The 15,959-nt window shown below is 46.4% G+C and overlaps 2 protein-coding genes across 4 annotated transcripts in view; one reads left to right on the forward strand and one right to left on the reverse strand.

Moving 5' to 3' along the window:
• Positions 1-1,130: 1,130 nt before the first annotated feature.
• Positions 1,131-4,529, forward strand: ATP5PO (ATP synthase peripheral stalk subunit OSCP). The gene is made up of 7 exons (XM_075033764.1): positions 1,131-1,172; positions 1,348-1,398; positions 1,495-1,605; positions 1,985-2,114; positions 2,231-2,343; positions 3,957-4,043; positions 4,350-4,529. Exons 1-7 carry the CDS (start codon positions 1,146-1,148, stop codon positions 4,461-4,463), a joined length of 633 nt encoding a protein of 210 aa, XP_074889865.1. The 5' UTR covers positions 1,131-1,145; the 3' UTR covers positions 4,464-4,529.
• Positions 4,530-6,648: 2,119 nt separating this feature from the next.
• Positions 6,649-15,959, reverse strand: part of ITSN1 (intersectin 1) — a 145,314-nt gene continuing 136,003 nt past the window's right edge. For all 3 annotated transcript variants that reach the window (XM_075033767.1, XM_075033766.1, XM_075033765.1), the window contains one exon: positions 6,649-15,039. In XM_075033767.1, the coding sequence (XP_074889868.1) occupies positions 14,891-15,039 (149 nt within the window). In that variant the 3' untranslated portion in view covers positions 6,649-14,890. The remainder of the gene's footprint in view (positions 15,040-15,959) is intronic.

Genomic DNA, 15,959 nt, shown 5'->3' on the forward strand with positions numbered 1-15,959 from the left:
CGGAAAAGATGGAAGAATTAGGGAGAGAAAGAGTTTAACCATTCGAGGTAGTTCAGTAGTAGGCAGGCCCTGAGCGAGTTGCTCAAGGTCATGCAGAGACTGACAAAGTCAGAGCGGCGTACCCTAGGCTTTACCTGGAAGATTGTGTCCTTGCCCCAGGAGACATTTGGATCTAGTTTATCCGAGGGGAGGAAATAGTTCATTGCGTTTCAGAGGTAGTTTCACCGTGTTAGAGGGCAGCAGAACTGTCTGTGAGGAAAGCACAGCCGACGTTTTCTCTGTTGAAGAACTCACGCAACGCTTACTCTCCTGGTGCATCTGAACAGAGGGATGCGCGTGGGTGTGTGAGTTACAGAACCCTTACAGGAGCGTGAGAAGGGGCGGTGGGTCGCTGCACCCTGTTACAGCAATCGCAGGGCCCCCAGGCAGCCCCCGTCACCCAGACCGCTCTTCCCATCCCGCGGCCCCTCCACCTGCAAAGCCACCAACGCAGGCACGGCCAGCTGAGGGGCTGGGTGTTACTCTGCATGTGCAGGGCGGCCAGGTGCCGGGGTGAGGGACCCAAGGGGAGCCATTGCCCGCTCACCCTGGTCCCCTCCAGAGCCCCGCACCGCTAGACTCTCGCCACCTTCGGCACCAGGGTGCGAGAAGGGGCAACGAGGGGCAGGGATGCCACAGGGGCCCCACTCCCGCCTCCTTCCCCCGCGGGCCGAGCGCAGGCCGCCCGCCCGCGCCAAGCAGCCGTTCCCAACCCGGGGGAGCACCGCTGCGGAGCGGCTTGCCGGGGGGCTGGGGCGCCTTAGCGCTCGGCTTTCGCCCCGACTGGCCAGCGGGGCCTGGCGAGGCTGCTCGGAGGGCGCTGAGGAGGGGGACGCCGGGCAGTGCGGGAGGGGGGCGGCGGCGGGGGCCGCTCGGGCCGCGGTCGCTGCCCGCGCGCGGGAACTACAGCCCCCAGCGGGCAACGCGCGGCGGCGGGAAGGCGTCGCCTGGAGGCACGGCCCTTCCCAGCGTGCCCCGCGGCAGCAAAGGACGGCGGGTAGGGCGGGGCTGGGGGCGGTGGCCGTCGCCGCCGCGCCTGCGCACTGCCTCACCGCCGCAGCTCGGGGGGCGGGCGCAGCGGTGACCTCCAGCGGCGGCCGGGGAAGATGGCGGCGGCGGGGCTCTCCCTGAAGGTGAAGTTGGGGCGGGGGGCGGCGGCCCTGCGGGGTATTGGGGCGGGGGGGAGGGAAGGAAACGGCCTGTGGCGCCCGCGCCCTCACCCCCCTGCCACGCCCGCGCGGGGTCTCTAGCCTCCCCGCCACCCCCCACCCCGAGGCGGTGTCGAGGCCGGCCGTTCTGCGCCCGCAGGTGCGGCAGCTGAGCACGTCGGCGGCGAGGCCGGTCTCCAAGCTGGTCAAGGTGAGGGGGGGGGCAAGGGGGTCGGCGAGCGGCGGGCAGCCGCCCGCTCCCCGGCTCGGGGCGGTTCTCAGCGGGCGCCCGCTCTCTCGCCCCCAGCCCCCCGTCCAGGTGTACGGGCTGGAAGGGCGCTACGCCACCGCGCTGTACTCCGCCGCCACCAAGCAGAAGAAGCTGGACCAGGTGGAGAAGGAGCTGGGCAGAGTCTGGGTAAGCTATTCTACAGCCTGCGTTCACCTGAGCTGGCACACGGGGGTTTGGGAGCAGCGGGGCTCGTCTGCTGCTTCTTGTTGGGAGGGAGGCGGACTCGGCTCTTGCAAACTGTGAGGCTCGCGCTTAGAGCTGGCCTGGCGCGCGCTGTCTGCGCTGCGCTGCCAGGGTTAAGCTGCTTCGAAGTGATACGGGAGGAGCATCAGCTCTGAAAGAAACATACTGTAGATGAGCTACACCTGGAGCTGCTATTTCACTTCGATCAGCTTCAGACCTCTTCATTCTTACTCAAGGAATGACTGCTCTGAGTAGTCCAGTTAGGCCTTGTAATGCCTGGAAAACTCCTGGCCTGTATCGCGTTGTTTGTGTATCTTCTTAGACTCTCTTGAAGGACCCTAAGCTATCCAGTGTTGTTATGAACCCTCACATCAAGAGTGCAGTTAAACAAAAAGCTGTGAATGATGCCTTAGCAAAAGAGAAGATGTCCCCTATTACTGTCAACCTCATGAGTGAGTAACCATCTGACTTCAGAAAAACATCTAAGGCTACTTGTTATTGCTGTTAGCTAACCAAGTCTGCTTCTAGTGGGCGCTTTAAAGCCTTTCAATGCGTCTGCCTTTTCCAGATTTGCTTGCTGAAAACGGTCGCTTGCGTTACACACCAGACATCGTTACTGCGTTTGGGAAGATCATGAGTGCATACCGCGGAGAAGTGCTGTGCACAGTCACCACTGCACAGGTGAGTTAGGAACCTCTAGATCGAGCTTAACAGCTACCGGTATAAAAGGCAAACTTCTTCAGATTAATTTTGCTCTCTGTAGTTTTAAGTACTTGCCATATGGGCCGTGAGGAAATATCTCACCTCTACTGAGGTGAAAGGCTTTCTGCACATAGTTTTTTGATATCCAGCAATTATTGGTCAGAAATTAAACCTATTCATCCCATTTCAGCTTAACAGGTGACATTTTTCCTTCCTGTGTGTGAACCCAGTGGCTGGTAAAAGTCAGCCTGGTCTGCAGATACAACTGCCCCAGTTCTTATTTCTGCTCTCAGGATCGTATGGATCAGGTCAGAACTAACAGATGAGCTATTTATTAGCTAGAGCAAGGCAGATACCTGACAGCTCCGAGAATGCTTGTGGTGCTTCGTGCTGTGCTTCACGGGGAGCAGCTGCCTAATTCACCATCTGCAGTAATCAGGACAAGTGGCTAACTCCACAACTGTAGGAAGACTTTTTCAAAAGTAGCGGACAGGCAAGTCTGGTTGATTCTCAGAAAGGTGAGAGGGAAGATGGTGTCTCCATGAGCTGTAAACATCCAGCTGGAGGCACAGTGGTTCTGGCACTTGAGTAGCTTTTTCAATAATGAATCCGTGCCCAGGTCTGCTAGAGTGGGAAGCTGGTTAGCTAGATATGTAATGTAAATCTGTAGCCGTTGGGTAGGGCTATAGTGAACTGCTTACCTGGCCTAAATAGACTGATCCACTTCAGATTAACAGGCTCCCTGTAGGCCATGAGTACAGACTGTCAGTCTAGTGGGTGGCCTTCAGGGACATGTGGACTCACAAGTCTGTGCAAACCTTTCCACAAGTTTTCCTGAATATTTCACATGCAAAGTTACTTTCCTGATGCCTTTTTACTGTTGTCGTTGTTGTTAGTTTCTTTTGGCTCTCAAACTGTTAGCTATGAAGTAGAAATTATTTAAATTGCCAGTAATGCAAAGCCACTACTCTTCAGTGAAGTCCCTTTTGTTTCTATCTCAGTGGTATCCAATTGTCTTGTAGAGATAGCAAGGACAAATTCACAATGTCTCTCCCACAGGGATGCAGAGTTCTTCTGTGGTGATGGAGAGAGGTGTACTTAGCCACGAGCATTCTGGAAGCCTGCAGCAGGGCTGGGAGCTCACTGCCAGTGTCCTCAGTCACTGCCCAATGCCTTACAGGAAGCTGTGTTTCTTCTCAAGCTGGTGATCTTAATTGTTAGAAGCAGTAAAATTAATCTTTTCTTGTACAGCCTGAACACTGCTGTGAGGCAGATTTCAAGGTTTTCCATCAGGTGCTTACTTTGGCAAGTATGGATTCCCAGTGCTTGCTATCTGAAGATGTCAGCCTTGAACTTTTGCTGGGAATATGTGCACAAATAACACAATGTTTCATGAAATTAGGAGGGTACGAAGTGTCTGTTGTTTCTGTGCTGTCCTTTGGTTACTCCTGTTCAAGAAGGCTGCTGAATCTGCCTTCCTGCTGGAAATGTCTGTCTTTGGAAGAATCGGAATAGAAAATTTGTGTTCTTGATACATCATTTGAATATTTTCAAGTCCTTCATTTTCCTTGTCTTCTGTTCATATTTTTCAGCCCTTGGATGATGCCAACCTTACTGAGCTAAAAAGTGCTCTCAGTGGATTCTTGGCTAAGGGAGAGGTCTTGAAGCTGGAGACCAAGGTATGGATGTTTGATTTGTAAATAAATTTCATCAAGTCCATGTTAAGCTGGACTTCTGTCTCTCTTATCTTTAAAAACAAAACCATTTTACTGAATCTAGCTGCTATATTACATAATTCTGTGCTTTCTTGTAGACCTGATGATGCTTTAACTACTAAAATCTTAACTTTGGAATACAGTGACTGCAAAGTTCTCTTTAAAAAGGCTCTTTCAAAAGCTTTTTTCTTTTTTTACTAGTGTAAAAGATTGTATACTAAGCTAACAAATGTTTGCGAATAGAATTTCTGTTCAATGTTTCTCCTTTAGACTGATCCGTCAATCCTTGGTGGCATGATTGTCAATATTGGGGAGAAGTACGTGGACATGTCAACAAGGTCAAAGATCCAGAAACTCACCAAAATCATGAGAGAGACTGTCTAGCAAGCTGTCATAGTAATTCACAGTGAAACCTGTCAGATGGAAACAATAAAATTATTTCTTCTTGAATAGAGGGTGTAAAGTATTTTGATTTGGGAAATACAGCACTGAGGGAGAAAGATGATGAAGCTGCAGCAAGTTTCACTTAGTTCTCACTGAACATTTCATGACACAGCTTGAAAATCAAGCTCACCCTGAATGCAGGTGAACGTTGCCCTGAAGGAAATGGAGAATAATGCTCTAGGAACTGATAAATGGGGTCACTGCTGCTGAGGTACTGTCAGCCCCCAGAGAAGACTTTTGCTCAAGATACTGTTAGGGCGGCGGAGCAACAGTCCTGCTGCTGCAGGTGCTCTTTCTGTGTGTGGAAGATGTGAACGCTGGAACTGTTACTGGTAGATGCTTTCAGAAATACCAACAGTGGCTGTTAAAACAGTCGTGTCATCAGTGGATTCTCAGCAGCAAACACTGTATCAGGCCCAGTTTACTTCCATGTCTGTATCGTTGGAGAGAGTTTTGTATATGCCTTAAACTAAAATTACCCTTTAAAAGCTTACTAGTGAGGGGCTAAGGTGTTTGTAACTTAAAACGGTGTACAAAAATGTTTGCAACAGGACAGGGCTTCACGACTAGCAAGCACTAAGGCAGTGTTGTCATGGCCAGCTGTACGTGCTTCCTGGCTAATATTTGTACATGGATTTGTAAGTGTTTCTGTCTTGAAGTGCTGTGCCTCTGTTTTCTGTTTAGATAATCTTAGACAGGCTTGTGAAGGGGTGTCAGTAAGCTGCCTGGTTCTCCCTGTTGGTCCTTGGTCAAGATCTGACATTTAATTTTAGATGGATACCATTCTTCAAGGGGTGGGGTGTTGAACTGGTAGCAGTAGCTCATTTCAGTTGCATTATTGAAACCTGTTAACCAGCCACATTTTTTTTTAGGGGGGGGAGGGGGACATTTTTAATAAGAAGAAGCAGTCCGTGCAGGTTAGAGACCATTTAGCCCTGTGCTTTCTCTAGTATTTCAGGCTGGAAGTATGTTCCCCACCAGGCCCAGCCCAGGGCTGCTGGCTGTGCATCCTGCCTGGAGGGGACGTAGGAGAAGTAAACGCTGTGCTCAGCCTTTCTCCAGCCCTCCTGGAGGCAGTGGGAGCAGCACCGTGTTCTTCTGCTGGGGAAGGGAAGGGTGTGCCGAGGCTTGAGGTGTCAGTGGCACTTGGGACCCCCAGAGGCAGGGCAGAGGGGCTGCTGGAGGCCTGCTGCCCTGTGAGGACAGGCTGTACCCCACTGTCCACTCCTGGTGCCGCTCTGTAGCAGCAGTGAGGTGCATTGAGCTGTACCTGAGGCAGTGCAGCTCTCCAGAGCTCGGTGCTGTGCAGTGAGATGCTGGCCCCTGCCCAGCTTGGATTAACGTGGCCTGGACAAAGCAGCCCCAGACAGCTGGCAAGCTTCCTGACATGTCCCATGTCACCTACTGCTACAGCAGCTGTGATTTACAAACCGGCACTTTGGCTACAGGGCTGTCCTGTTGTGCCAACCCAGCTCCAAAACAGCTGTGAAAAAATACATCCTCAAGGTGCAGGCATTAGCGGGTGCTGAGCTTGACAAAGGGACCCACTGCTTAATAGGATACTGAGGATATTGGCCTCAGGGCAGCTGGCAAAATTCAGTCATTATTAACAAAAATGAGGGGAGAGATCAGTGTGGGACTTCCTATATTCTCAGGCAGCAGAGCCACAGGCAGTCGCTGACAAGCTGCGTAAGGGTTGCTGCTGGCGTGCCTGGCCACAGAGCAGGGCCTGTGTGAAGTTGTAACATGCACAAAAGAATGGCACCTGGCCTATTAAGCAAGTGCCTTTGGTTGGGGGTTTTTTTGGGGGGGGTGGGTATTTTTTTTTCATAATTTATTTTTGCTGTCTTCTTACTACAGATTTGCTCAACTCTCAGTTTTCAAATCTAAAAAAAATGCAAACAATGCATTACAGAGATGAAAAGTGGCACATGTCAGGCATTAAATGCTGGTAAGTTCTTTCCCTGCTGCTGGCTCCATCACTTTGCTTATACCTCTGTAGCCCTTTTGTCAAAAGTACTCATCTGAAGATTTACTTAATGTGTCAGACACCATATCACTCTTCTTCAGCACTTCTCAAGAATGTATCAGTATGCAGTTAAACTTTAAAAAAAAGGAGATTTATTCTCGCATAATTTCACTTGCACAACTACAGTCTCATCTGTCTCAAACAAATTGCACAGCCTAGAACTGTATCAGCAGTTATCCACCTCAGTGACTGCAGTCTGGGAAGCAGCACAGTTCCTCAAACAGGTGAACTTATTTTGACTTTTGCTTAATTGGACCTGGTCTGTAAATATAATTATTTAACCAAGCGTGGCTGAGGAAACAACACATTCACAGCAATCAAACTATAGTTGAAATTGTCTTATGAGGAGCAGTGGTGTCTGATTCATAATTATTTGTTATACCTATTACAAATGCTTTAAAAAACCAAAAGAAGCGAACTTCACAGTGTGAACGTTTTACCGTAGAATAGTTACATGTGATATAAATGAACAATTAATTAACAAATTAATTCCATTTTCTCTGAAAAAAAAAAAAAAGTAACCTTTTCTCCTATTTGGCCAGATCTTATTTTACAATGCCTTTGTAATTTTTAGGATCATGTGAATACTACAGACAGTACAATACTTTTTTAAGAAAAAAAAAAAAGGAAACCAATTGATACCATTTGTTTGGCAGCAAAAAGTGCACTAAAAAGTAACACCACCACCAGTGGGGAGGGGGATTCCCGCATTCTAAGTATTAACATTGAGAAAAATACTAGGGTTATCTTTTTTTTTCAACAATTACCAACACAAAATAGAAAGTAGCCATTACACAGTCTGCAAAGGCTGCTGGAATCTAAATTCCTTTTCAGCACGATGAGGACTGGACTAGGGTAATTCTGCACAAGTTGTTAACAAAGCCAAAGCCTTCCAGGAAGACTTGCCCCACGGGGGGTGGTTTGCCTTCGCCTTCTCCCCGTGAGGTAGGGGTTGTCTCGCCACGGGGGGAGCGCGTACCTGCGGCGGCGGCCTCGCCTGGGTGCAATGGATGCGTGGGGTGCAGGAGGGTGAGTGCAGGTGCCTCTGCACGGGGGTGACCTTTCAGGCGGTGCTGCCCGGTCACCCCAAAACCAGCCCATCCCGGGGTGAGCGTGGTGGTGCAAACCTAGGAGACCCTGAAAGACACGGTGAGATGGGGCAAGAGGGAGTGAGAGCGGCGGCAGCGAGTTGGCCAAGCACCCGGACCAGCGCTGGGGTCCTGCACCCAACCTTCCCTCTTCCTCCTGGCAGGAACAGGTCACGCCATGAGGGTCTTCCCACGGAGCAGCCGCCGCAGCTGGGGGGGATTTCCCTTCCAATCCATCGCCTGATGGACACCCACCCGTGTTCTTTGGAGGGGCAGCTATCCTCCTGCTCACCAAGATCTTACTTTTTAGGTCTGCCCCTATTTCTTCCCTCTTTCCCCTACTCCCCTGCATGCCAGCCCTCCCCTTTCCCCTGCGCTCACGGCGGCGGGCAGGAGCTGCTGCCTGGGGGTCTGACGGGGGGTCTCAGAAGAAGCACCAGCTACCTTCGTTTGCACAACACTTTAAGATCCCAGAACCGACCGCTAAATCCAGGGTTAGTGACAATTTTGCAGCTTCACAAGCAGCACAAGGAATTCACCTACGGTCACAGCAGAGCCTTTGACAACTCTATCAAGCAACTAGGCTAGTTTAACATGTTTTTACTGCAGTTCTTTTTATTCTTTTAAATTAGGTCCTAAATATATCCTCCTATGTACAGAAAAATAATTTCCCAAGGACAGTCCTTATTTTAAAATATTCAAATGAACAGACAAAACTGGGTGCCTATAAACACTTTTCTGTTAGATTTACTCAGTATTTGACAATGACAACATAGCTGTATTTTTATATTATATATACAAATAATCACATATATATAAAAGCACGTATTTAACTATAGATACATCGATATGCATGTAGAACAAGAGTGTTGAGGCTAAACAAACACCAAGATACACGTGGAATGTACGTACAGAGCAAACCCCTCAAAGCTAAGGTGATTTAACCTGATTCCCAGCTTTTCTGTGTTTCAAGGGTTTTGACTGCTGGATTTGAATAAACTGAAATACCACAGAGGTAAGGAGATTAGTATGAAACTAGACACCACTGTTGCAGCAAAAGTCTGGACTTGTTTTGAAAGTTTGTTCACATCTTAGTTTTGAAAATGTATTTAATAATATTACAAAAACTGCATTATCCACAATGTTTCCCCCCCAACCCTACTCACATGTAACAAAAAGTGATTCATTTATTTTTAAAGGGTAAAAAAATTGTAAAATGAACATTTAAAAAGTTCCCTCATAAAAACTCATGTTGATAAAATACGTAATAATCAAGTGCATCTAGAAAAAAGCTTTGTAATTTATCAGTTATTTGGCTTAGTGTCAGCTCAGTGACATGCTTTGTCTTTCAAGGTGCCCAAGGCAGCTCACTGGCTCTGTGCAACCTCGCAGGGCTTTACAGACTGGCTTTCTACCAGCACTGTACTTGGCAAGGTACTTGGTATTTCCAAGGCCGAGGTCTGCCTAGTGTTTTTTTATTTTACAGTGCTTCCAAATGTGCTGCAACCTGTAAGTATAAGAATTATGATTTGCCCGGTAAATACAATTCTGGTGAGTTTAGTGGCTAAAACCACTTGGGAAGATAAGGAAGAAAACAGATCCAGCTGCAAAGACTATAAACTACTTCTGTATTTTATCTTAATCTTGACTTCTTGTTTGGTCCTCTACTGCAGTCCTCCAATCCTTGCAGACCTTGAACCAACTTCATAATGTAGGCTCTACATTATCGAAGCCTTTTGAATTCCTCCATGGATCTCCAGCAAAGCACGTAGGCACCCAGCTGGCTTTACGTATGCCTTTGCGCTGAATTGGGGCACGAATTAAAGTTAAGCATCTGCCGAAGTGCTTTGTTGAGCCAGGGGCTGTGGCAGAGATGGCAGCTGCCAGGTGAGCCGTTTCACACAGCTGAGCTTTGGGACTTGGGGTTAAAGGGAAAGAAAGAGTGATGCCTTCCAAAGGACTTAATTAATTACAGGACAGAAGCACCAGTTTACTCACAAGACGTACACAGAAGAAAAACCTAGTGGGACTGCAACAGAGCAAGGCAGTGAGACGTGTTTTCCAGTCGCCCACTGCATTCGTTTGTGCAACGCAGCCGGTGTTTGGCTTGGAGGAAGCCAACGGGCTCAGCGGGTGAAGAAAATCATGGCCAGGAGGGGAACTAGGTGATCTCAAATGTGAGCCTCAACCCTAATGGCAATGAACCAGAGGCTATGGGCTGGCAGCGTGGGCAGTGGAAGCTCACAGCCTGGCACTGCCGGGAAGGACAGCACGGGTGTGTGCCCGGTGGTAGGCTGGACCCCTGAAAGGGGGAGACCTGAACCTGCCCCGGACATGATGACTTCCAGCTATATCTGACCGAGCACAGAGGAAAATGAGCTCAGGTAGTTTTCCTGAGAGGCATCTCTGAAGGGCTGACTCCTTTCCACAGGGAGAAAATGCTCTCGAGGCAGATTGACAAAACCAGGCTGATTCTTACTGCAATAAGAGCAATGATGGAGAGGTCCTAAATGGGGAGGGATACGGGTGAAAGGACAGACATCCACCCTGCCAATGTACAATGGCATTGCTGGCAAATATAACTATAGGCTGGGGGAACAAGTCCTCTGAGAGACAGAAAACTGGCACATTGATGCTGATGCGGCCGATTCCCTGTATGGAAAGAGCATGTACCCCTGTACCTCCTGGATGGTCGTGAGAGCTGCCTGGATGGCACCAGGAAAGCAAAGAGCCTGACAGCAACGTTTACAAGCCTATGAAGGCCTTGTGAAAGCATCTTGAAACAACACAGTGCCTAAGCACCTCAGAGGTGTATCTCCAAAGGTAATTCTTGGAAAGAGGAGTGTAAGTGCTGTTACAAACACAGAAAAGCTCCGCTTCTATAAAAAAGTGCACGCAAACTCCTGCATAAATACAGAGCTGCACTAAATCCAGGGTGGCTCTCCCAGGCTGAAGACAAACACATGGTTTGTTATTAATCACTGTTGTTACATTATGGATGCTTGGGATCCTGGATAATTGAAGTTACGCTGTGAGACTGTGGATCTGATTTTAAACTAACCACCACCACCCCCAAAAAAGAAAAGAGAAAAAAAAAAAAGATTCCTTTCCTTTCTCTCCTGTATCCTGTCCTGTCTGCAGCCACAACAAAGTTGACATTCTGCCCATTCCCAGCCACCAGCATCTTTCAAAAGTCATTTTAATAATTTCTAAAACGGGTGTTGTTCCCTTCCAGTTTCTGACCCATTAACTCAGTTCTACTACAAGACTTAAAAACCAAGGAAGCACTAGGGAGAAACGCTATTCTCCTTGTTAAAATTAATGTACCTAAGGGGAAAATGAAATTACCAGACTTACAGCCTGGAAACCACACCACCAGTGCAACTTTTCCATTGAATGTTTTCTCACAGCTGCAGATTTTGCTCTTTCTTCTCTTAGGGCTTTTTTCTCCCAAATTATCCAAAGCAAGACCACTGTTTCAATGAAGGCAGTGAATGCATTAAAAAGTCACAGTATTATTTTTAGAAAGGCTTGATTGCCAGCCAAGGAGTTTGATGCTGAAGAATTACTTCTAAGCAAAACATCTTCTCCAAAGAAGTAGAGCCTGCTAAAAGGTAGAAATGAAACCCCATCTTGAGGGCCAGTCCCAGTGGCCCATGTACCAGTTCCGTCTCACCAGTGCCTCATTTTAAGGATGAGTAACGGCGAGACCTTGTACTCAGCCTCTCTACAAGGATGAATTTTACCAAAGCAAATGCAGCCAGCCAGTCCCAGAACTCTATAATATACAGGTTTATAACCTCTGCGTTTTAGTGGGGATGCTTATCTGCATGAATCTACTCTTTCAATACAAAATGCAATCAGGTATTATCTGGGCTTTGATTTTGTTGTTGTGGTTGTTTTGCATAACATTAGGAAAAGTTTACACACATCTTGATAGGCTGGAAAGGGACCTGTGAGCTAAGGTGTGCTTTTTAATGAAGATATTCAGAGATCAATAACCAGCATCTGAAAAATAGGGTCTACATAAATACAGGTATTCAATACCAGTAGCACAGACTAACAGAGTTTGGCCTGACAGCCAGCACATGGCACTTGTAAGACGATGGCTTGACCTTCATATGTTGTGGTAATGCCAGCTGACTTTCTTAACACACAAAAAGATACCTAACTTCCTAGGTATTGCTGTGTGCCTCTCCCTTTCCCAAACCCTCCAGAACACAGGTGGTATTTAAACAAGCCTATGAGAGCTTGCAGTTTTCTCTATGAAAGCACTAGTAGAAATAGAGCTAATGAGTCTCTTTTCAGTAAAAGGCTTGAGCTTTTACAGCATGAAGTCCTGGATGAGCAGGAGGTCTATGCAGCTACAGTGGGTAGAAAAGCAGAAACTTGCAGCCCACGCAGCTGCGGAATTAATGCAAAGTGAAGTGCAAGACTGTAGCACTCCTGAACAAGGAAAACCAGGCAGGAGTCAGTGGGTTTCCAAGAACCTTTGGCTAACCCTGGTGAAAAGCAGTTCCGTCTGGGAAGCCAACAGCACCAATATGCTACAGAGCACTGAGGGCGAGCAAGCGAGAAAATAGCAACGTCCCGATGCACAGTCGGCTGGCTCTAAGGGTATATATACATTCTGTCCTCGATGCACAGGGATTAGGACAAGCTTCCTCTTAAGGATTAGACTGATTATGAGGGATTCATTAGATATCTATGAGCTGAACCCCAGCCTTTCATTATCATCATGTTTATGTAACTCCTGTTGACATTAATGGGAGTTAAACATTGCTGTGCATCGAGGGCAAGTGGGAAATCACAAGTGATGGTGGTCAGGAAGGTGCTCAGTTCTGTTACAATTCCCCAAAATGGTGTGACTGTACAAGCCCATGACAAGGGTTGCAATCTGAAAGGAGCCCCTGCAGCTAAGGGTCCTCCGCTTCCAACACCAGCTGAGTCTCAGAGGAAGGTGCAGCAACTCGGAAACCTGGCCAGGATTTCTGCGTTACACCCATGGTCGTTTTTGTCCTGTTTGTCTATTTAGTTGTTACTGTAATTCATGCTGGTGAAATGATACCATAAAAAAGTGATGCTACTTTTTAAACACTGAAATAAATGAATGTTCACCGTATTTACAGCTACTGAGTAAAATTAGGACAGCAATAAAAGGTTAGACAATGACATTTAATGTTACTCCATTAATAGATTTTATCACTTTTTTTATCCTACCACAACAATGTGTATTTTCATATACATTATATTTAATAAAATGTATTGATATGGAATTAGGAAAGCATGGGTTTAGTACTATTTACATATTTTAATTGAAACAATTTTCTTAACAACATTGAAAAATAGAAACTTAAAGTTCTCTTAATTGTGTTTTCAGCCAGTTAGTGGTAAACAAATGCATGCCTAGGAAGTTACACTCCCTCTAAAATGTGGTCAGTTGAAATTTCTAACTAAAGTGTGTATCTCTGTTTTGTTTCAAAAAATACATAAGTATGTCTGTCATTTCTGATACAAAATTCTACACTATCTTCAATAAATAAATAATAAAGCGATTCTGAAAAGTATGAAATGTAAACTTTGTTGTCCCTCTAACATACATTTTTTTTTTTCCCATTGCTTGAAACATTACAGTGGTCTTTTAGGAAATTATAATACACAGACACTTCCCAGCACAGTTTACACTTATTACCATACTGTATATACCTATCCGTTATGAATATATCCTAATTTCCTAATGGAAATCAATAAGACTTGTAGTGCTAGAGAACACCGCCTATACAGGAAAGGTGGAAACCAGTACTGAAAGGACATGCAAGAACACCAAAACCTAACAACAGGCTCCACAAGAACGTTCACATGCTAATGAAACAGGCTGACACCTCCCATTCGGAAATGAAGTCCTTACAAAAATACCAGTGTATGCATGATAGGTCATGAACAAAATGAATCCAAGCAGAACAAAGAGCAATTTTACTCTTAGGGGTCTATTCTCTCTCAAATCCAGACTCAGCAAAGCACTTACGCATGTGCTTAAGGGAAACATGACTTAAGTGCACGCTTAAAGCTGGGTGCTTTGCCAAACAAGGAAAGTTTGCTGGATGTGGGCCTGTACATATGTATTTGTAGAGTTAAATGGGTATATAAGCCCTGGCATTCCCCCAGATGACAAGGCTTTTACTTTGGGGTTACCCACCCTGCACCATCACGAGCGCTCTGTTTCTGGTCACCAAACCTGCGATCACCCCGGCTTGCCACAAACACCTTTGTGAGCTACAGTATGCTGCTGCCCTGAATTCAGTAACACGATGTCAAATACAGTTAGGTACAGCACAATTTAAGAACTGGTCGCCACTGATTGCTTTGCAAACTAGACTCTGTGGGGTAGAAATTAGCTTCCTGAGCTAGAGCCGTGATTTTTTTTCTTCCCCGCTGCAGGTGACAGATCATCCACCTGCAGTCACACAATCAAGCAACAGTAGTAAAGGAGTATCAAAGTGGTATAGCACAACATACAGCAGGGCTCTCTGTTTAATCCTTTGTTTACTGTTCAAACGTTTACGTTCCTACAGAAAACAGCAACTTCCAAAGGTACCAAGTGGGTGGACTCTTCTCGAGTGCAATTCACCTCTGTGCAGAAGGCCTGTACATAATTTATTTTCCGGGGCAATGTGAGTTATGAAGTGGTATGTTAATAGAATCTTCTCTGTTTATAGATATAGACTATTTATTTTCTAAGTCTTTTCAGTACTATCATGAAGATCTTCACAGATCTTCTTACGGCGTAACTGCTCCTTCCATTCACATTACATTTACACACCACTTTGCTGAGCAATAGGCACAGAATTCCCTTAAGGGGGAAAACCCTGCAGAAAGCCTCCAAAACACACCGACATTGCCTTCTTCATGTAAATTAAAGAGTAGGGTAACTGGAGCAAGCACAGCAACCTATGTGGTTTGTCAGCCTTTCAGACTGGAGCACAACGAACAACTAGGTTATTTCATAAACCCAGGAAACTAACATCAAGTTCCACATAGAGAAATTGAGGGAGATCTCCTCACTAAATTGGGATTCGTTTTTCAGTGAGAATTATCAAGGCACAAAGATGCTCCTGTTTGCTTTGATAACCCTCTTACATGTGAAGGGCAAGCAGTAGTTTCATACCACACCAGTAAGGATTTTGTGACAGCTTCTGCAGACACCTATTGCAGTGAACTCAGACTGAAATAAAATATTGGTCCCTTTCCTTCTAAGGCTCATCAAACAATTGCAGGTCTAGTCGGACGACTATCTCTCCTGTCGGGACTTCATGCAGAAGGAGACACTTTGTAACTGGTCCCTTTGAACCCTGATCCTTCTTAATGTCTGCCACACGGATCTCTGTTCTGCCCAAAAAGTCTGAAATGCAAAAAGACAGCATGCTCAGAAATGACACAACTGTTTTATGTTGCAATAAAATGCTAATTTGCAGAAGGAACTAAGCTTCCATCTACACACAACAAAAGGAGAAAACAAGTCTTAAGTCCAACTATATTTTTGCAGTTGAAGAAGGCCAAAGGCTGCCCATTTGGATAGAAGAAGATTTTAGCTAGACCATATTAGACAGCAGCAGCAGCATTAAAAGTAAATGGTCCCATAAGCGGAAAAATCCACTATGTAATTCACAGTTGCCTTCCTTCAAGTAGCTTATTTATTTTATGATATGTTAGAAAAAAGGCCAAAAGCCACTGCATAGTTCAAACTGAGTGTGAAGCCCTCTGGAGGTGACAGAGCCAAGCAGTGCATCACACTAGTGACAAGGTCAATGGGCCAGCTGGTGCTGGCCACGTGAATGACAGTCCTATCCAAATACTTCCTGAGAGATTATGACTCCAAAATACACTCTTCAATGCTCCATATGTTTATCCCAGGTAATGAAATAAGACTGGGTTAGGAATCCGGAGTTCATTTCTGCCACTGTTACTGCATATTACAGGAACTTGAAGACATTTCTCTTCCTCCTGCATTAATCTATCCATTTGCAACCAGCATCCAGAGTTTTTTAAAGACTTAGCAGAATTGCAAACCACACTTCAGTTGTTGTCAAGTTGCACAAGAAAGGAAACCCCACAAAACCCACAGAGATCTTGATTCCTTTTTGCGCTGATACTAGCATGACTCCACTGGGGAGCAAGGGTGAGTAGGCTTCCAATATGCAAAGGGGTAAAGGGGTTCAGTGTTGGGCTTGGAACTAGATGATCTTTAAAGGTCCCTTCCAACCCAACCCATTCTCTGATTCTATGATTCACCTCAGCAGGCATGCACCTCTTCAAAACAGG

This window comes from Buteo buteo, chromosome 8 (genome assembly GCF_964188355.1).
Source record: "Buteo buteo chromosome 8, bButBut1.hap1.1, whole genome shotgun sequence".
NCBI classification, from domain to species: Eukaryota; Metazoa; Chordata; class Aves; order Accipitriformes; family Accipitridae; genus Buteo; species Buteo buteo.